This window comes from Molothrus aeneus, chromosome 2 (genome assembly GCF_037042795.1).
Source record: "Molothrus aeneus isolate 106 chromosome 2, BPBGC_Maene_1.0, whole genome shotgun sequence".
In the NCBI taxonomy this organism is placed as follows: domain Eukaryota; kingdom Metazoa; phylum Chordata; class Aves; order Passeriformes; family Icteridae; genus Molothrus; species Molothrus aeneus.
Window position 1 is genome coordinate 115,096,429 of NC_089647.1, and position 22,950 is coordinate 115,119,378.

At 38.4% G+C, this 22,950-nt stretch overlaps 1 protein-coding gene across 1 annotated transcript in view; it reads right to left on the bottom strand.

Moving 5' to 3' along the window:
• Nucleotides 1–22,950, bottom strand: part of SIM2 (SIM bHLH transcription factor 2) — a 67,441-nt gene that overhangs the window by 30,142 nt on the left and 14,349 nt on the right. Inside the window, exon 5 of the mRNA XM_066545564.1 lies at nt 13,767–13,875. Coding sequence (XP_066401661.1) covers nt 13,767–13,875 — 109 coding nt within the window. The remainder of the gene's footprint in view (nt 1–13,766; nt 13,876–22,950) is intronic.

Here is a 22,950-nt window from a genome sequence, read left to right on the forward strand (position 1 = left end):
ATTGGTTCCATGTGAATTGTTTTTACTTAATGACCAATCCCAGCCCAGCTGTGTCGGGACTCTGAGTCTGTCACAGGTTTTTATTATTCATTCTTGTCTAACCTTCTGATGTCTCCTTTCTCTTTCTTTAGTATAGTTCTAGTATAATATTCTTTTAATATAATATCATAATGTAATAAATCAACCTTCTAAAAACTTAGAGTCAATTCTCATCTCTCACCTCGTCCTGGGACCCACAACAACACCACAACAATTAGTAACCACAGATGTTTATTTGTTTTTATTCACATTATACTTTTATAAATTGTGAGTTTTATAGTACTTTATTCATAAACTAAAAAAGGGAGCTGTATTTTTAGAAGGTCTTTTAAGGATAAATGTTTCATTAAGAGATGATATTTAGATTATTTTTATTTTTAATTTCATAATTAATTATTTGTGGTTTGTAATGTGGACATTTTTATTTGATTACATAATATTATTTAAACTCCAGAAGAAGGACTAACTTTCGTTTTAAAACTTTTATTTTCTTTTATATATATTACTATATTTTAAAACTTTAAACTCTATGCTTTTTACTACACGATATTACACACTTCTATTTAAACTATACTCTTATCATTTTAGTTTTATTATTTAATTGTGGAAGCTTCCTCTATGCTTTTAGGTTAAATGTAGTGGTTTTTTGGGGTCAGTGCCTGCCAGCACAGAAAATCTAAAATTCTCAGTAACCAGGGTTCCAGCACTTCACAAGGAACTCCTTTCTTTCCAAACAAACCTCAGTCCTTATTGGTAAAGGGAAGGAAAAGTGTCCTCTGAAGAGTGGGGGAATTAAGGGAATCTCCAAACTAACAACAGAGTGGGGAACAAGGGAATTCAGTGGGTTTGTATTAATTGTAATAATTGGGGAACAAGGAAATTGAGTGGGTTTGTATTAATTGTAATAATTGGGGAACAAGGAACTTGAGTGGGTTTGTATTAATTGTAATAATTGGGGAACAAGGAAATTGAGTGGGTTTGTAATAATTGGAGTGCACGTGGCTGGTCGTGCCCAGACCTTCTGGGCTCCATGTGCAGTGTCTGACTTCCAAAACCCCCCTGGGAGGTTGTTTTTAAACAAATATCTTCAATGATAACCTCCAAAAAGGTTTAAAGTTCATGGTGGTCATTGGTCAGGTACGCACAGACTTTCTGCTAAGGATATGGGACAGGAATATTCTGATAGAATATCAATAATATGGAATATATTTATTATATTTATTATATATTTTTATTATATAAATAATATAGATATATTTATTTATTATATAAATAATATAGAATATTGCCATCTGTAATGCTAATTACTCTCAATAATGGTCCAGACACCATGAATAATTCTGATTTTTTACTGAAGGTTGCAGTCTGGCAGAATTATTTAAGGGCAAGAAAACCCATTTGGTACAACTGTGAATAGGAAAATCAGGGAAGCAGGAGGGTCCTCACCTTTGTCCTAAGTCCCCACAGTGTTTTAACCAAAACCCACTTGGGATCTTTCTTTAATTTGATTAAACTGCTGAGTTTTACTCCTGTTTTTTGTGCCTCCATCACCCAATTCACTCCTCCAGTGGTCTGAGCCTCACAACCAACAGGTTCTCTGTATTAAATTCTGGGCTTAAAGGTCTGAAGATACAACCACAGAAAAAGGATTTAGCAAGGAGGGGAAAGAAATGTTTCCTGAGCATTTGAATTTCTCTAATTTGTCTCTCTAATTAAAATTGGATCCCCATGGGGAAAAGCTGGCATGTGAAGGGGCTGGCACTCCCACTGTGGAGTTTTAAATACAAATTTCCACACTGGGTGGGGGGAAGCCACACAGCAGAGATTTGCTGTGGCTGAAGCCTCATCCCATGAGTCAGGATTGGCTCTGGAATGTGCAAGACTGTGAATTGACATAAAAAACCAATTAATTAGTTTTTGTGTTAACTCTGCCAGCGTGACCCACTCAGTACCCTCAAAAACAGCAGAAATGGACAGCAAATTGAAAAAGAACTGAATTAAGTTTGCAATTGTAAAGCTGATTGAAAGGAAAATAAAGCCCTGGGATTCTGCTGGGTGCTGCCACATCCATCAGAATAAAGCAAAACTCAAAATATCACAGCTAGGTGATCCTTGTGGGTCACTTCCAGCTATTCTATTCTATTCTATTCTATTCTATTCTATTCTATTCTATTCTATTCTATTCTATTCTATTCTATTCATTAATTTGATCTTTTTATGACTCCAAATTCTTGTGGATTTCCCATCCCTGGCAGTGTCCAAGGCCAGGGTGGACGCTGGGGCTTGGAGCACCCAATGGGTGCAGGATGAGCTTTAAGAGAAAGATTCTCTCCTCTGATGAGGATGATGTGGAAAATGGGGTACTCAGAGGTTTAGCAAACAAAGAGGGAGACATTGAATATTCAAATAGGAGAAATCACAGTTAAGCTTGGAAAAAATTGAAAAAAAAATAACAACTTGCAGCATCTAGACTTAGTGCTGAAATTATTAATATCACTGGGGTTCTTTCAAGCAAATGTGAGAGCCCAGAGAGAATTTGGGCTGTCAAGAAGAGGTAAAAGAAAGAAACTCAATGAAGTTCTTAAGGGTTAAGAGATCTCTGGGTGAAGCACATAGATATGAAAGTCAAGAGAGAAAATAACGAATAATAAAATGTTATGACTGAACCACAATGGAAGAAACACTAAAGGAAAATAAACTTCTTAATTATTAGAGAATATTAATCTAACAACTGAAGCTGGGCCACTGTATTTAATTATTCAGGAATGTTAATTATCTAAATGCATCATTGGAGGTGAACTCCTTTCTTCTGAGATATAAAAAATGTTCAAAATTCTATGTATATTCTATTCATTCTAGAGAAAGGTGAAACCAACATGTTGCAGACATCAGCTGATGAAGGATGAGAACCAAAATAATCCTGGAGAGAGCAGAAAATCCTTCAGAGATATTCCAGCTGGAATTGGGTGATTCTTGTGGGTCACTTCCAGGTCAGCTATGCTATTCTATTCTATTCTATTCTATTCTATTCTATTCTATTCTATTCTATTCTATTCTATTCTATTCTATTCTATTCATTAATTTGATCTTTTTATGACTCCAAATTCTTGTGGATTTCCCATCCCTGGCAGTGTCCAAGGCCAGGGTGGACGCTGGGGCTTGGAGCACCCAATGGGTGCAGGATGAGCTTTAAGAGAAAGATTCTCTCCTCTGATGAGGATGATGTGGAAAATGGGGTACTCAGAGGTTTAGCAAACAAAGAGGGAGACATTGAATATTCAAATAGGAGAAATCACAGTTAAGCTTGGAAAAAATTGAAAAAAAAATAACAACTTGCAGCATCTAGACTTAGTGCTGAAATTATTGATATCACTGGGGTTCTTTCAAGCAAATGTGAGAGCCCAGAGAGAATTTGGGCTGTCAAGAAGAGGTAAAAGAAAGAAACTCAATGAAGTTCTTAAGGGTTAAGAGATCTCTGGGTGAAGCACATAGATATGAAAGTCAAGAGAGAAAATAATGAATAATAAAATGTTATGACTGAACCACAATGGAAGAAACACTAAAGGAAAATAAACTTCTTAATTATTAGAGAATATTAATCTAACAACTGAAGCTGGGCCACTGTATTTAATTATTCAGGAATGTTAATTATCTAAATGCATCATTGGAGGTGAACTCCTTTCTTCTGAGATATAAAAAATGTTCAAAATTCTATGTATATTCTATTCATTCTAGAGAAAGGTGAAACCAACATGTTGCAGACATCAGCTGATGAAGGATGAGAACCAAAATAATCCTGGAGAGAGCAGAAAATCCTTCAGAGATATTCCAGCTGGAATTGGGTGATTCTTGTGGGTCACTTCCAGGTCAGCTATGCTATTCTATTCTATTCTATTCTATTCTATTCTATTCTATTCTATTCTATTCTATTCTATTCTATTCTATTCTATTCTATTCTATTCTATTCTATTCTATTCTATCCATTAATTTGATCTTTTTATGACTCCAAATTCTTGTGGATTTCCCATCCCTGGCAGTGTCCAAGGCCAGGTTGGACACTGGGGCTTGGAGCACTCAGTAGGGTGGCACTGGATGAGCTTTAAGGTCCCTTCCAACCCAAACCATTCCATCATTTTGTGGTTCCATGAAATCAGGGCCCATATCCATGTCCAGGATGTCCATTTCAAATGCACCACTGTGTATCTTTTTACCCAAATCCATGTTTCCCTTATCAGACTCATCAAAGTTTTTCTGTCCCAATGATTATTTCTATTTTAATCATTATTTCCCTATTGCCTGCTCAGCCTACAGATCTCCCTGCCTGAAGAGATGGAGTTGAGTAGGTTCAGTAAAAGCTATAAATGAGGCAGAAATTAAGTTATTTAATTCAAATCCCAACCCAGATTTGTCCAAACACCCCCCTAGAGCTGAAACACAGTGAGCTGGGGATAAGAACACAGAAAATCCATGGTATGGACATGGAGAAGTTGTGTTTCTTTCCCAGAGCACCATTTCTACAAAGGGAATCTTCTCCATGAATCCCTTTTCTTTTATTAGCCTATCCTGCAATACAGTTTGACTTCAAGGCAAGAATAAACCAGCTTTTTTCTCTTTCACAGATTTGTATTTTCATACTCCCATAAACAGAATAAATGCCATGGTAAAGAAAAGGAGCCCTGATATTTTGGATAAAGAATTTGCATTTGTTCACTCCCATTGCACGACCGCCAAGCAGGGTTCTCCAAACATTGCTTTGAAATTATGCTTTTGTTTATGGAAGCCAGGATTGTCCATCCCTAGAGGAGCAACTCTGAACTCCATCTTTGCTTTCCAATCCATCTTTAATCTCTTTTGACAGAAAACAGTCACAGAATCCTGTGGTTGCTCAGTGGAGTGAGGAAAGAAAGATCACTATGAACTTTTTTCCCCACAGCTTCACCTCTCATGCCTTTGTTTTGTTTTTTTTTCTGAGGTAAAAGCTGCTCTTTTATCTCCCATTTCCAGATTTTGACATTACCAAAACATGACACTGCTCTGTTGCAGAACCACTTTGTAAAGGAATATTCCTGAAACTGCCCATGTGTTGCTTTAGGAATGGGGCACCTCATCTGTCCCTGCACAAAATAATCTGGAAAGAAGCATTAAAATGGGGAGCTTTAGGAATGGGGCACCTCATCTGTCCCTGCACAAAATAATCTGGAAAGAAGCATTAAAATGGGGAGCTCTTGCCCAGCCAGTGATTTGTGTCTGCTCCACAGAGCAGCTGGGGTGCAAACCCAAATTCCAGCTCTGGTGGAGGAAATGGAAAATAGGAAAGTCAAGAATTTTTAGAGCACCTAAAAATGGCCACCTGATTCCACCTTCCCTCCTGTCCACCTTGTGCCTGCCTGGAGCTCCTGCGTCCCACAGGTCCCCATGTCCCTGCTGGAAACCCAGATAACAGAAATCCCCTTCGCTGCCCATCCCCCAGACACTCTGCAGGGTTTTGTCCCTTTCAGTTGTTATTTTTTTGGATCTGCTCTGTTCTGTGAAGCCTCACGTGCTCTGCTGTTGCTGTGGTGGGATCTGCAGAGCATCTGGGGCCCACACAGCCCAGGGCCTGCTGAGAGAGCTGGGCAGGATCTCAGTTGGCTCTGGTGAGCACAAGGTCATGGATTTGTGACACACAGAAAGAATCCCAGAATGGTTTGACTTGGAATGACCTTAAAAATCATCCAGTGCCACCCCTGCCATGGCAGGGACACCTCCCACTGTCCCAGGCTGCTCCAATGTCCCCAGTGTCCAGCCTGGCCTTGGGCACTGCCAGGGATCCAGGGGTGGAATTCCATGCCAGCCCTGCCCACCCTGCCAGGGAACAATTCCTCATTGCCAAGATCCCACCTGACCCTGCCCTTGGTCAGTTTAAAACCATTCCCCCTTGTCCTGTCACTCCATGCCCTCATGGGAAGCTCCTCTCCAGCTCTCTTGGAGCCCCTCAGGCCCTGGAAAGGGCTCTGAGGTCTCCTGGAGCCTCCTCCTCTGAGGCTGATCAGGATCCAGGACACCACAACTTCCATCCCTTAATTCTGAGCAACGGTGACACCAAATTCCAAACCAAAAGAGAGCTCATCCGGGCTCATACAGAAGAGATGTCTGCAAAAAAACCCCCAGTTTCAGGATAATCCTAGAAGGTGAAAATCCAGGATTGGTAAAAGGGACTTGCAAACATTTTGATTTTTCCTGGTAATGATTTGTTGGGGTAGAAAAGCAAAACCAGTTCTGTTGTCACCTGTCCTGGAGTTCCAAACTTGCACAAAGTGTCCAAATTTCCTCCCCCATTTGGGCAGTTTGTTCTGTTTCCTGCCTGTGTTCAGAATGCTGGCAGTGCTGCAGAGGGGAAATTCTCCATTATCATTCCTATCATATCCAAACTCAGCCATTCACTGACATCCACCTAAATCCTCCTTTGCTCCTCCAAGTGAAGATCCCAAAGTTTTCTTGGGAAAGGGACTCAGCAGGAAAGGAAAATAACAGATTTTTACACTCTGCTTTGGTGGATTTTACTGCTAATTACCAATGAAAAGAGATGTTTTAATGAGTTGTCAGCAATTTGCCATCTTTTTCCACTTTTGTGCATCAAAATTTATAATTATAATTGGTAAATTAGAGTTTATAAAATGATAATTTCCATGTTTCTCAGATTTAAAGTAACCCTAACAAACAGTGACAACGGGATCATATTAAGCCATCACCTCTCAGTAATGGTTCTGTAAAATACATTTAAATTAATGAAAATTAAAATAACTTTCCATGTTGGTATTTTGCCCATGTACAACTAGAAAAAATTCTTAAGTTCATGCAAAAAACATCTTGCCAGATGCAAAATTTTTCTATTCCCTTCTTTAAATATGAAGTTTCTGCATTTAGGGAATGTGGAGGAAAATCCTGCCCAGGGATTTGCTGCTTGGCTGAGGGAAACAGAGCCCTTAAAGCATCAAGTGGAGTGGAGAAAGGCTGACATAATGTATTCCACATTCTTCTGCAGCTTCCATCAGGTTGTAACTCATCATTTCAGAATTATCCAGTTAGCAGAAAACTGGAAGAACTGCAGGAACTTCCACATTTCTTTCCCTGCTCTGGGGAATGTTCACAAACTGCTGTTAGCACGCCACGCCTTGCCCTGTGAGTCAGCAAAATTTGGGGAGCTGAGGATGTGTTTTAAAGCTTTCAAATCCCAGGAAAAGCATCTGAAAGCAATAAGAGGCACACAATGTCTGCCTGCAAACACACATGGAAGGGCAGCGTTGATTAATTCCTTCTCCTGGTTAACCTGCAGTGCAAATATTTTTTATTTTCTTGTTGTCTTGCTTGCAGCAGCAGCCGGGACAAGAAATGGATGGATTGGGAAGTGTGGCTGCCCTGCTGCAAGCCTTAAACTCAGTGTTGTGAGCTGGGAAACAAAGATTTCTGCATAAATAGGGAGACAGAGCAGCGCCCCAGATGTTTTGGTTATAATATTTGAGGCCTTAAGGTCCTGGTTGCTCATGTTCATCCCAGCCTGTGTTTGCATTCCATGGTTTTCCCTTCCAAGGCCCTGCTGGTGGGAGCTGGGTGTGATCAACAATCCTGGGGCAGCCCTCAGGACCCAGTCCTGAAATCCAGCCCCAGTTTCAGCCTCATCCAAAGTGCTCATCACCCCTGGAGAGGGAACTTGGTGGCATCACATGGATGCCTCAGGTTTGAGCTTTTCTATTTTTCACATTCTGTGCTGCTTTAGTGTGTGGGGCTGGGTTCATATTCTGGGATGGTGAGCTCTGTGCACAGAGCAGGGAGACAAAACAATTCCTGCTCCAGCTGGGCACCAAGGACAAATGATCCAAATCTCAGCCCCAGAGCACAAACCCCGTGGGCTGGAGAGAGAAAAACAAGCAGGGTGGGACTGCAGGGGCTGAAGCTGGAATGGGACAATGAACTGCAAGGTGCAAATGGAGCAGAACTGATCCCAGGGACAGACCCCGTGCCCGGCCGTGCATTTTGGGGCCATTTTGGTTCATCTTGGGTGCAGCCCTGGCTGGGCTCTGGTGCTGCCCAAGGTGCATCCATGGAGGAGATGCTTTGAATCAATCCCTGCTTTATTCTGTAGCTCTGCCCAGCCTCTGCTCCAGCTCAGCCTTCTCAAGGCATCAGGGTCACAAAGCCCTGCCAGCCTTGTCCCCTCACCATGCCAGAGCCAAAACTCTTTGCTGCTGAGCTCTGGCAGCTTGGGCTGGCCTGGAAATTTGGATTTAAGCTCTGTGTGAGGAGAGCAAAGCTTCAAACTCCTCAAGGACTGCAGGAAGTTCTGGAGCTGCTCTTGATCAACCTCAGCCCGAGTGCTGGGGCTGTTCTGGGTACCACCAGAGCAGGAAGGTCTAAAAGCTCTCAGAGAGTGCCCAAAGCAGGGACATGAGGATGGTGAAGGGTCTGGAGGGGCCACACAAGGAGAGGACACTTGGAATGTCCGTCTGGAGCAGAGGAAGCCGAGGGGAAGCTCCTCAGGGGCTGCAGCTCCTCCAGAGGGGCGGCTCTGATCCGGGACCCGCCAGGACCCAGGGAGCAGCTGGAGCTGGGCCAGGGCAGGTTTGGGTTGGGTTTTAGGACGAGGTTCTTCCCCCAGAGGGTGCTGGGCACTGCCCAGGTGCAGACAGGCTCAGCAGCTGCTCTGCAGGGCAAAGAACTAAGTTAGCAGGAAAAGAAATTAATAAAATTCGAGTGTATCCATAGCAAAGAAAAGCAACAAGGCCATTTACATAGAAACTGATAAAATAAATATATAAGGGATGGTTACAGTACCTTAATGAACAACATCCATACCTTAATAATTTGCTTTGAACTCTTACCAATCAATTATTAACATTAATTACTTTATACCAGTAAAATACAATATGCTAATACTGTGTTCAAGAAATAAAATGAGCTGGTTTAATACAACTAATAACTTAAGATCATGCTTTGTTAAGGGTATAAAACTTGAAAACATCTTGTAATAAAGTAATGTTGGGTTGTTTTGGTTTTTTCCTAGGGCCAGGGTTGGGATTAAATGTGTGAGATGGCATTTTTTGTTTGGATTTCGATGTTTATTAGTTTTTATCTATATTCCAGTTTTATAAGTTGTGACTTTCACAATGCTTCACACTAACAACCTACAAAATGGAGACGTATTTTTTTTTCTATAAGGTTTTTTAAGGATAAATTGTTTCATTAAGAAATGAAACTTAAATTATTTTTACTTTTGACTTAATAATCAACTACTTGTGGTCAGCAATGGGAAGTTTTTTATCCACTTACACAAAACCACCCAAACCCATGGAGAAGGTAAGGGAGGAGAAGGTGAAGGAGAGGAAGGAGAAGAAGAAGAAGAAAAGAAGAATTTAAAAACACTAAAATATAATAATTTAAGAATTTTTATGCTTTATAAACAATATGGGGTTTTTATTTTTAATACCAGGGTGATTTATCTGAAGAAAAACAATGTGAGGATTGAGTGAGGATTGTGTAAAGAAATCCACACACTGTCTGATTTTATGCAAAGCAATAATTTGCATTTCCCTGAGAAATAAATAGAGGTGACACCCAAATTTACAAAAACTCTAAAACCAGAGGTCAAAAATAATCTGTGCTGAGTTCTTTAATCCCAATAACAGAATATCACAAAGCACAGATATTGTCGATATTTCTGATTTTATTCCTCTCAAAACCGATCCTATCCAGCTGCAACCGCTGAACTAAAAATGGATATCAATATCTGAGCTTTAGCTGAAGAAAACATCTTGAGCAAGGCAGGTTCCATGAGCCAAGCTGGAAATTTGGGATATAAAATTCTGTGTCTGCAGTGCAAAGTTGATTTTATGCCCAAGCAATGCCCCAGATTGCAGAAATATATAAGATAATAAAGTTATAAAAGGAAATTTTTGATTCCACCAAGCGACTTGATGATTCAGGTGTGTTTTAAAAGATTAAAAGAGAGAAAATCAAACTGAAATGACAAAAAAATACCATTAAAATAGTCTGGTTTCCTCTTGGTTATTTTTTTTTAATCAAGCCACTTTCACTTCACTGCCCTTTAAGTTATTTATAGAACTTTATGTTTTACTTAAATATTGAAAATATCTACTCAGACACAGACAGAAGTTGCTTCATTCCTGTCATTTATTCAATAGTTTTTAAATCTTCACTGGATTAAATAAAAAACTTGATTTGGTTATTGCAGACCAGGTAGTCTCAGGTTATACCTCAAGATTTTAATGGATAAAACACTGCAGGAAAGGGAATTACTGGCACAAGGAAGGCAACAGTAAATAAATATTTGTTCATTCTGCTCATTTTAGAAAGATTTAGCTGTAGATTCTGGTTATTTTTATACACACGCTCCAGAACTGAGAGAAAATAAAATAACCCCTAAACAGAACAGAATTCCATTCTTTATCTCCTCCAAGTTTGGGAATCCAAAGGAGATGTTGTTGCTTTGAGGTTTTTAGCAAAATTTGAAAATAATTTTCCTTATTCTTATCCTAAATTTCCTTATCAATGTAGGATGAGGCAAAGAAAGCTGCAGAGAATGAGGAATTGATCTGGAAACAGAGCTGAATTCCTTTATTTGTCTCCTCCAAGTCTGGGAATATAAAGGGGATGTTCTTGCTTTGGGGTTTTTATTGATTCATTTCCACAAAATTTGATACAAAACACACATAAATGGACCAAAATTGAAAATAATTTTCCTTATTTTGACCCTAAATTTCCTTATCAATGTAGGATGAGGCAAAGGAAACTGCAGAGAATGAGGAATTGATCTGGGAAGGAGAGGAAGAATTGTGGGATTATCTGCTTTGGACACAGAATTAATCCCAGTCGGTTGCTCCTGGCTTTAAATCTGTAAAAATCTCTAAGAATGAATTGAAAAATATTTAAATTTTAAGCCAAACAGGAGGTTGTTGCCATTGCCATTGCCAAGCCAGTAGGTATTCAAATATCTCACTACTAATTCTGGATATCAGCAAAACTGCATGAAAACTCCTGGATTTCACCAAATTATTGAGGCTGGAAGAGACTTTAAAGATTACCCAGTGCCACCATGAAAATCGCCTTTAAATCATTTCCATCAGAGGTGTCTCCTCTGTTTCTCAGTAAGTTGGGAAAAGGGAGAAAAAATTTAAAAAATATCAATATGATTTTTTAAAATATCAATATTTTTTAAAAATTCTGACAGAGGAATGAACAAAGTATGAAATAATCATATAAGAGGAGATTGAGAAAAAGAAGAGTTTGCTTTCCAAGACACCAAGGGAGGGGTTTTTTCCCAAAAATACCTATTTGGGGAGGAAGAAAAGAGAAGGAGGCTGAGATAATTCTTGCATTTCCAGCATTTGGAGCAGCCCAGGTGCTCCCAGGCACACCAACATTCCCTGAATTCAGAATTTACACTTCTGCCCTGATGGAATCACAGAGACCAGAACCAAGCACAGGCACCAAAAGTGAAAAAGATAAAGAAATCCTGAACAAAATCGTAGCAAGAACCCAAAATTCCTCAAGTTTTTTAGGAGCTGTGCTTGGAAAAGGCTGGCAGAAACTGGCAGCTGAAATCAATAAATCCAGATAAATCAATTCTGAAATACAAGTGGGAGCTGCTTTGTGCTGGAGCCCGACTGGTTCTGATCTTTGGAAGTTCAAAGGATTGGCCCCGAGGAAGCACAAACTAAAAAAATGGGAATATTTTTGTTTCTGACACAGAAATTGCAACACTGAGGTGACAACTTCACACTCAAAGGGTGGGGCCAATATTTCTGTGGGTGACAGCAGAAGAGGACAAGATTTTCCACAAAAGTCACTTTTTAAATGAGATTTTTTTCTTTGCCGAACCCATTTCTGCTCTGCTTACAGTGGAGAATATTAAGTCTGGTTTTGTTGTCCAAGCTTTGAATGTAACAGTTGTTTTAAAATATTCAGAATATCCTTCCATTTCCCAATTAGCTGAGGTTTTGTTGGCTCTTTTCCACACTCAGACCTTGCAGCTGAGCTGTGCACAGCCAGGCCACCACAAGATTTCTGCAGCCTCAGCAACCATGACAAAATAAAAGAGATGAAACAACCACTGGGCTGAGATAAAAACCTCTTTAAAGCTCCATGGCACAAAAGACTTGGTTTAATTCAAGGTAACATATTCCCTGTAAGAACTTTAAATCCTGGATCACACTTTTGAGGTCCTGCTGCTCTCCCATTTGAGCTTCGAACAGGATAAAATAAAATAAAATAAAATAAAATAAAATAAAATAAAATAAAATAAAAAAATAAAATAAAATAAAATAAAATAAAATAAAATAAAATAAACTCCATGGCAAAAGGCATTATTTAATTTAAGGTACCTTATTCTCTGTAAGAACTTTAAATCCTGGATCACACTTTTGAGTTCCTGCTGCTCTCCCATTTGAGCTTCGAACAGGATAAAATAAAATAAAATAAAATAAAAGCTCCATGGCAAAAGGCATTATTTAATTTAAGGTACCTTATTCCCCGTAAGAACATAAAATCCTGGATCAGAGTTTTGAGTTCCTGCTGCTCCCCCATTTGAGCTTCAAACAGGATAAATAAAAATAAAAATAAAAATAAAAATAAAAATAAAAATAAAAATAAAAATAAAAATAAAAATAAAAATAAAAATAAAAATAAAAATAAAATAAAATAAAATAAAATAAAAAGCTCCATGGCATAAAAGGCATTATTTAATATAAGGTACTTTATTCCCTATAAGAACATTAAATCCTGGATCACAGTTTTGAGTTCCTGCTGCTCCCTCATTTGAGCTTCGAACAGGATAAATAAAAATAAAAATAAAATAAAAATAATAAAATAAAAATAAAAAGCTCCATGGCAAAAGGCATTATTTAATTTAAGGTACCCTATTCCCTGTAAGGACATTTAGTCCTGGATCACAGTACTGAGTTTCTGCTGCTCTCCTATTTGAGCTTTGAACGGGATAAATAAAAATAAAAATAAATAAATTTAAAAAAGCTCCATGGCACAAAAGGCATTATTTAATTTAATGTACCTTATTCCCTATAAGAACATTAAATATATAAATCCTGGATCAAAGGGGAGTTTCTGCTGCTCCCGTATTTGAGCTTTGAACAGGATAAAGAAAAATAAAAATTAAATTTAAAATAAATTTTAAATTAAAATTAAAATTAAAATTAAAGCTCCATGGCATAAAAGGCATGATTTAATTTAAGGCACCTTATTCCCTGTAAAAACATTGAATCCTGGATCACAGTTTTGAGTTTCTGCTTCTCCCCCATTTGAGCTTCGAACAGGATAAATAAAAATAAAAATGAAATGAAAATAAAATAATAAAAATAAATGAAAATAGGCATAAACAAAACCCCAAAATTAAACATAAAATAAAAATAAAATATAACTATAAGTATGACTATAACTATAACTGTAACTATAATAAAAATAGAAATAAAAATAAAAATAGAAATAGAAATAGAAATAAAAATAGAAATAAAAATAAAAATAAAAATAAAAATAAAATAAAAATAAAAATAAAAATAAAAATAAAAATAAAATAAAAACCATAAATAAATGTAAATGTAAATGTAAATGAACTTATGGATTCATGGAATGCTTTGGGTTGCAATTTGGTACATTTCAATCTGGAATGGGGTTTTTTTTATGCTTTTCCACTGTGTTTTAATGGCAGATCTCAGAAGTACCTTGCAGGAGGTGAGGATGCAGAGGCTGGTGGGCAGTGAGGACAGCAGTCATCTCATCGTGGTCCGAGGGGTGGATGTACTCATAAATGCTGTTTCCAGTGAGCTCCACCTGGAAAGAAACCATGGAATAAAAGCAGCTGGGTCATTTTCTGCCCTCAAACACTCCAGTGTTAAAACATGAGCTGGGTGTATCAAAAGCATCTCCCAAATCACAGCCATTAATCCCAATTAATTCTTTCCTCAGCGGTGATTGATGTCGGAGAGGTTTTTGTGGGAATTTCTGGTGTTGCATCAGGGACAGAGGAGCTCCTGTTAGAGCTGGGAATGAAGTGATAAATTAGAGCAGCTGTAGAAAAGTTAAATTGCCACAAACGGGAGGAAAACTCAGAGCTGTAGAAATGCCTCTCAGGAAGGCAAATATTCAAATAAAAATGATGTTCCTGCAGGTTCCCAGAAACTCTCACCTGCTCTCACACAACCCCTTTGTGTTTTCCCACCAGCAGCAGGGCCAAAATGACTTTTTCTGAAGATATTCGAGGAACAGGGGTTTGGAAGTGGTTTTTATGGGTTTACATCCTTGTTTTCTCTACCTCTTCAGCTCTATTTTCTCTCATAGCCACTAATTCCAATATCACTGTTATAAACACAGGTCAAGTCTTAATTTCTTTTTTCTGCCAGGGTCAGGATTAAATGTGTGAGAGGGTATTTCTTGTTGGCACTCAGATGTTTATCAGTTCTTATCTCTGTCACAGCCTCACAAACCCTGAGTTCTGCAGCGCTTCACTCCAACAAACTAAAAATGGAGCCCTGTCTCTCTCTCTCCAAGGCCTTTGAAGGATAAACTGCCCAATTAACAAATGACACCTCAATTATTTTCACTTTTAACCCAATACCCAACCACCTGTGCCCACAATGGGGACTTTTTTATCCAATGACACAAAACCACCCAAACCCATGGAGAAGGAGGAAGAAGAAGAAGAAGAAGAAGAAGAAGAGAAGAAGAAGAAGAAGAAGAAGAAGAAGAAGAAGAAGAAGAAGAAGAAGAAGAAGAAGAAGAAGAAGAAGAAGAAGAAGAAGGAGGAGGAGGAGGAGGAGAAGGAGGAGGAGGAGGAAGAGGAAGAGGAGAAGGAGGAAAAGAAGAATGTGAAGAAGAACAAGAAGGTGAAGAAGAATGAGGAGAAGGAGGAGAAAAAGCAGGAGAAGTATAAGGAGAGGAAGGTGAAGAAGAAGGAGCAGCCTCCACCCTAAACCCTCCATCTTGCTTTCTCTCTATTCCTGTATTCTAAACCCTTAAACTCTGAGTTTCCCACCCTGTGATATCACACACTTCTATTCAAACCCCACCCCACAATCCCAGTTCTGCCATTCCATTCTGGAAGCTTCTCCAGGCCCTCAGGTCAGTGCAGTGTTCTCTTGGGGTCAGTGCCTGGCAGCACAGAAAGTCCCCAATTCTCAGCAGCCAGGGTTCCAACAAACACAAACACAAACACACATCCAAAGATCTCCACTTTTGGGGGTTTTTTTTAATTAAAAATACAGATTGCTACAAAAATTAAGGTACACAAATGGCCTCTGAGAGAACCCAAAAATCAGATTTCCATGGATGTTCACTGCTCTGAACAAAGACTCACAGCGAAGATCTGCCTTAAATATTTGTGCAGTCCCTGTCCTGCCCTGAGCTTTGCCTGCACAGGATGTGCTCCCGCCTTTCCCACTGCTGACAGTGGCACAAAAAACCAAAAAGGGCCTCGTGCCCCCCGTGCCCCCTCTGCCAGCTCTGCCTGCCACCCCCCAAACCCCCAGAAAGCTGCAGGAATGGATTTAAGGGGGAAACAGAGCTGAATTCCTTGATTTATCTCCTCCAGTTCTGGGAATCCAAAGGAGATGCTGTTGCTTTACGGTTTTTATTGATTAATTTCCACAAAATTTGATACAAAACACACATAAATGGACCAAAATTGAAAATAATTTTCCTTATTGCTATCCTGGATTTCCTTACAATGCAGGATGAGCAAAGAAAGCTGCAGAGAATGAGGAATTGATGAGGAAACAGAGCTGAATTCCTTTATTTATCTCCTCCAGTTCTGGGAATCCAGAGGAGATGCTGTTGCTTTGAGGTTTTTATTGATTCGTTTCCACAAAATTTGATATAAAACACACATAAATGGACCAAAATTGAAAATAATTTTCCTTATTTTGACCCTAAATGCCCTTATCAATGTAGGATGAGGCAAAGAAAACTGCAGAGAATGAGGAATTGATCTGGGAAGGAGAGGAAGAATTGTGGGATTATCTGCTTTGGACACAGAAATTAATCCCAGTCAGTCGCTCCTGGCTTTAAATCTGTAAAAATCTCCAAAAAAAGAATTTTAAAATAATGAAATTTGAAGGAAAACAGGAGAGTGCTGCCGCTGCAGGGTTTGAAATGAGTCTCAGTTGTTCTGGGCTGCCCCGTGTGCCTCGGGCCCCCAGTTCAGAGAGGGGCAGTAATTGGAGCCACTCTTCTGAGCTCATCCCGCTCCTCTCTCAGATCCTGGGAGCTGCCTTTTCTTTGGAATAAATGAAGTTGTCTGCCCTCACAAAGCAATCTTTTTTTTCTTTCTTTTTTCCCCTGAAAATGTTCCTCATCCTTCCATTTTCTGCATTATTCATGGAATGTCCCTTCCCAGGGCTGTGCAAACTTGCTTTTTGTTTTTTTTTTCTCCCCTCTAAGCATCTCTTCCTCCACTGCTCCTTTCCAACAGCCCCTCCCTGCAAACACAAACACATCAACAGGGAGCTGATCTTGTAACCAGGCTGAAAATGCACTGAGGTAGGAAAAAAAGAGGAAAAAAAATATAAGGAAAGGGGAGATGGAGAAGAGAAAGAAAGAGAGAGTGAAAGGAAAATAAACGGGAGGGAGGGAGGGAGGGAGGGAGGGAGGGAGGGAGGGAGGGAAGGAAGGAAGGAAGGAAGGAAGGAAGGAAGGAAGGAAGGAAGGAAGGAAGGAAGGAAGGAAGGAAGGAAGGAAGGAAGGAAGGAAGGAAGGAAGGAAGGAAGGAAGGAAGGAAGGAAGGAAGGAAGGAAGGAAGGAAGGAAGGAAGGAAGGAAGGAAGGAAGGAAGGAAGGAAGGAAGGAAGGAAGGAAGGAAGGAAGGAAGGAAGGAAGGAAGGAAGGAAGGAAGGAAGGAAGGAAGGAAGGAAAAGAAAAAGAAAAAGAAAAAGAAAAAGAAAAAAGAAAAAAGAAAAAGAAAGAAAGGAAAGGAAAGGAAAGGAAAGGAAAGGAAAGGAAAGGAAAGGAAAGGAAAGGAAAGGAAAGGAAAGGAAAGGAAAGGAAAGGAAAGGAAAGGAAAGGAAAGGAAAGGAAAGGAAAGGAAAGGAAAGGAAAGGAAAGGAAAGGGAAAAGGAAAAGATGGAATGGGGAAAGTGATTATCTACATTGCTTCATTTCTGTCATTTTCTCTAAAGTTGCCCTTAAAAAGCTCTGGCTGCTCCTTTTCAGCCACAGACAGGTGGGGGCTTGCTGCAGGAACATCCCACATCCAATTTCTTGTCAGGGAGGAAGGAAAACACAAAATCTCCCTGTGGGTCCTGCCTGGAAATTCTTCTGTTTATTTCTAATTACAAGGGGACAAACATCCTGCAAGTGTCCAGAGGTGTCTTCATAAATATCCTGATCACCTACATTAAAAAAAATCTAAAAATTCTTCTGATGATGGACATTTCATTTTCAGAACAGGGCAAAATTGCCGTTCTGTGGTCAGTGTCCAACCCCAAAGGATCATCACTCACAAACCTCTTCTCATTATTTTATCTTTGGTTAAGAGTGATTTTTTTTTTCACTGAATGTTTTGCCCTTGGAATGAAAGCGCCATTTTTAGCAGAGAATTTCCCTTCCAAAAGAAGAAGGAAAAAAAAATAGAATTCATGGGTGGCTATGTATTAATTCCCTATAAATAAACAAACAAAGAAAGAAATATTTAGGGTTTAAATAAATAAATAATTTAGGGTTATATATAAATATAAAATTTATTTATAATAAATTTTATATTTATATATAACCCTATAAATATCCCTTTAATTTAGGGGATTTCTGACATAAAAAACCCCAATCAAGCTGACCAACCTCATCAGCTGCAGTTGATATTTTCTCTTTAAAACTGTAACTCATGGATGGTTCTTGCTTTTCCCAAACTCATCCCTGTTTTTAAACAATTCCTCGTGGAAATTCACATTTTTCCACGGGATTCAAAGGGTCAAAGGTCACCGTTTTATCCAAAATTTCACTTTTTTGTCCCAGGGTTTATGTCTAAAATTCAAGCCGAAAATCCTTTGTGCAATAATGACTGGTTCTCCTTGTTATAATCACTGAAAAGGTTTTTATTCTGATGGGTTTATTTGCAACCCCTGGAAAATCAGCAGGAGGCAAAGGTGCAACACTGACTGTGGGGGTTTTGGTGAATTTTGAATGAGTTAGGGATGGGAACTCTGAGCTTTTTTAGGTGATGTGATTTATTTTTCTTATCTTCTACACAGGCAGGAAGGGTGAGTTCAGCTCACATCTTCACTGCATGGCTCAGAAGGTCACAAAAACATTAATGACAAGATTTTTTAACTTATTGACTAATAAAACACTGCCAACAAGGATATTTAAGGTTTTGACCCAACCCTTAAATATTTCATTTCATGGACCCATGTTACAGTGTGAGCTTTCTTAGCCCATCATGTTCTGACACACAAACCCACAGTGCTGCACTCTGAACTCCTTGTTTACCTCTGGAACTGCTTTTATTTTTATATCTTAAACTCTAAAACTCCAAACTTTCCTTTCCTTAGCTTAACCTTGGCTTTAAACCTTGGCTTTAACCCACAAATCCCCATTCTCCCTTCCAGCCCCTCAGTTTGGGAGCCTTTCCCAAGGTCTCAGATCAAATCCTGGGTTTCATTCTAAGCTTTGACTCCCAGCCCCAAAGTTCTGAGAGTTCCCTGCATTTCAGATTCCAACAACTGACCCCAAAATTGACTTTCAAAATGGACTTTAAAATAATAAAACCACCAGCGAAGAGATGGGGGCAAAGGCAGAGTCAAATAACCAAAATGTGGATCCATAGTTTGGAGTCTCGCCCCCTTGCTAGGCACATTCAGCTCTTTCAAAGCCCACAAAGAAACCCTGAAAACTTTAAAATACAGAAATTCTACAGCTCAATTCATAAAGCTAAAGCCCCATGCCTCAGGTTATTAAAGCACCTTCCTTGATGCAGTTTTTAATAGCTGTAAATACCAAATCTCAGCATTTCCTGCTAACAGGGGGTTTATGAGCAACTCAGATTTATTTTCTTTTTTTCCAGCCAAGGAATGATTCATAATAAACACACAGGGCTAAGTGGATGGATTCTAGGGCAAATAATTACATATTTTACCTCTCATAGACTCATTGGATAAAAGCAAAATAAACTCCTGGAACAGTTCATTTGTGGTGAAATATTTCAAGATTTATCAAAGATAAGCCTGGCTCCCTCATGGATCCAGAAAACTGCTGGAATAAGCTCCAGACCTCCAAATTAAATTAAAAATTGTCTTTCCACATTGCTCCCCGAGAGGATTTTCCTTTCTTTTTTGTGCCTTTGGACTCTGAGGGGAAAAAAATATTTGGGGAATTTGAAGCTGTTTGTTATCCATGGAAAAAAAAAAAAAAGGCAAAATAATAAATTGGCTGTGCCAGGCAGTCCAAGGCAGCTGATCCCTGGGCTGGGATGAGCTGGAGGAAGGGTCCTCCAGCAAAATTCCCAATTTTCCTGCTCCAGCTGGGAGCAAATCGAACTCCAAAGCCACAAATGAAGTGGCAGGGCCACAAATGAAGATGTAGATTTTTCAGAAACTCTGTTTCTGAGGCAAAGCCGTGCTTCAAAACAATCCTTAATGCTGGCTTGAAATTTATGACTGGTTCAGGCAGCCTGGCTTTTGCTCAAGCTTTAATTTCTTCCTGCTGAAGTTAAACTCGGCCAGAAGATAAAGGCCACTGTAGCAGGCCTCCAAAAATAGTCTGCAAAACTCTTTTTAAATGGCTTTTTTATTTAGTTGAACGATATATTTTTAAACAAATGGCACTCGAGCAGGAAATTGATGTGTGGGCTAGTTGATTGTCAAATTATTTAATAAAAAGGCCTCTCTGTGCCCATTCTAAAGGATTTTTTTTTTCCAGTCACCACCACTCTGCTCTCAGCTTGCTTTGGCTCTGTGAGGGCACTTGTTGGAAATATAATGTGGAATTTCTTTTTTATTCTATGATGGGGGAATTTCCTTCTCCTGGCCAAGCCCATTCTGGTTGGTGGCAGGGGCAGGAATGCCAGGATTTCCAGAGGAGTGGGAACAAGATCTCCTCTGGAGGCCCTGGGAGCTGGCAGGAATACCCCAGGATAAATGGATTTGTATTCTGAGGAGTGGGAGCAGCCCAAATCCAGTGCTAGTTCTGCTTAAAGCCAAATTATCCCTTCAAAAAGAGAATATTGAGGCAGAGCAAGAACAGATTGGTGAGAAATCAGGATGAAATTTTAGAAATAAATTTAAAATATTGTATTATTTAAAAATTAATTTTATTATTAAAAATGTATTATATTATTTATATTAATACATTATTATATTATATAATAATTATATTCTATATAATATATAATATATAATATATAATATATAATATATAATATATAATATAATATTATTATATAATATAATAATGTATTAATATAAATAATATAATAAATTTTTAATAATGTATATAGAATAATATATATAATTATATATAATATATATAATATATTATATATATAATATATAATATATATATAATATATATTATATATTTTTATATATATTTACATACTATTATATTATTTATAGTAATACATTTATTTTATTAAAGATTTTATTTATAAATAAATTTTATAAATCAATCCCTGCTCACTGTGAATTTTTGTGTTTTGAGAATCCCTTCTATTTTAAATCCCACAACTTTCAAGCTCAGCTGTTCCAAACTCCTGCTGAAGTGAAAAGTTTGGGATTTTAGCTAATTAAACTGCCTTCAAAAAACAACTTGGCCAAATCTTCTGATTTTCCTCAGCCCAACTTGCACTAAGGATTTATAGATATTTCCATGTATGTGGGATTCAGACACAGAAGATGACCAGGAGGGATAAATGGGATTAAAACTTGTGTGACACTGCCAGTCCCCTCTTCCTACACGTGCCAAAGTCTATTTAGTGTCCCATTGATCCCATAATTCTTTAATTGTCCCAAATAACTGGGTTAATAATAAGAAAATAATTTAAAATAATAAAATTAAAATTAAAAAATAAAATAAAAATTAAAAATGATAATGATAATAATAGTCAAGATCTGGTGGATGGATATTCCTCTAAAAGAACAACTTCTGGGCGAAAAATGGAAAATTTTGGGAGCAAAAGATACAGGGCAGGGAATTTCTGCTCCAGGATGGATGGATGGGAATGCTCAGTGCTTTGGGATAATGGCACTGATGAAATGGATGGATTTGAGCAGGTAAAATCCTGAATCCTTCAGGATTGAAAATTCAGGGTGAGAGGAACCCAGGCTGAAAAATGAGGAGCAAACAGGGCCCTTGTGGAGGGAAGTTGATTGTCAAGCAAAGCAAGATTTAAAGGAATTTGAACGTGAATGAAATGGTTTGAAACAACTAAAGCTGTACCAGAGCAGAGTGAACAAACAGCACTAAGAATGTTTCCTGCTCATATTTTTAAAATTAACAGGTAAAAAAATAAAAGTATTTATGGTGGCTGCTTATTCCCAAAATGGCTTTTTCTAAGAGGAGCAGGAGTTTAGAAGTGGTTTTTATGGGTTTCTATCCTTGTTTTCTCTGCTTCTTGAGTTCCATTTTCTTTCTTGTAGCCACTAATTCTAAAATCATTGTTATAAACACACATCCAAAAAACTCCACATTTTATTCAATTAAAAATATGGATTACTACAAAAAATTAAGGTAAATAATCCCCACCATTAAAGCCCTTCTCTCTCTGTTTATGGAAACAGCCACAGGATAAATTCACCAGATTTAATTTCAGAATATTTTCAGAATATTCTCCTCTCTCTCACCTTCAGCTCCTCTGCTCTTTGGGCTTTATTTCAATTCATTTATTTACTGATAAATGTTTGACACACAAGTGAACACTTCAGCTCCTTGCAAGTCCCATCCAGGGCCTGCTGAAATTAATGAGGAATTTTTTTAATGAGACTTTGGCAAACTTCAGGTCAGGTGCTACCGGTGGACTTCAGTTACAAACAAAGGCATGGAAAGACAATTTCTACTTTAATTTCAATTTCTATAATAAATTCAGGCTCTTTGCCCTTGTGCCTATCCCAAGAAGGCAAAAAAAATTAGAAATGTCCATCTAAGAGGAAAAAAAAAACCATAAAACCATAAACCCCCTCATAGTTCTGGTGCAGAACAGTAGTAAACTGAGTTTTATGAGTTCTATCACAACCATATAAAATGCTTTGCTGAAAAGAGCACTGAGCTGGAAAAACTCAGGAAAAACTGCCCTGAATTCCATGTGAACACTCATAAATCTGCCCCCCTTTTTCCTTTATTTTTATTTTTATTTTTTTTCCTCCTCCTCCAGCGCATTTTCCATAAACCCCCTGTTCCACATCAGATTTCTCTGCCTTTCATGGGCAGCCTCGATATCTGACACAATCTGAGGCTCCCAGAGTCAAATTCTGAGTTTTATTTCAGTTAATTGTCAAATTATTTAATAAAAAAGCCTTTCTGTGTCCACACTAAACCATTTTTTCCTTTTTTAAATTTTTTTTCTCCTCCTCCAGCACATTTACCATAAACCCCCTGTTCAGATTTCTCTGCCTTTCATGGGCAGCCTCGATATCTGACACAATCTCAGGCTCCCAGAGTCAAATTCTGAGTTTTATTTCAGTTAATTGTCAAATTATTTATTAAAAAGGCCCTTCTGAGTCCTCTCTAAAGCATTTTTTCCTTTTTATTTTTATTTTTTCCTCCTCCTCCAATGCATTTACCATAAACCCCCTGTTCAGATTTCTCTGCCTTTCATGGGCAACCTCAATATCTGACACAATCTGAGGCTCCCAGAGTCAAATTCTGAGTTTTATTTCAGTTAATTGTCAAATTATTTAATAAAAAGGCCCTTCTGTGCCCTCTCTGA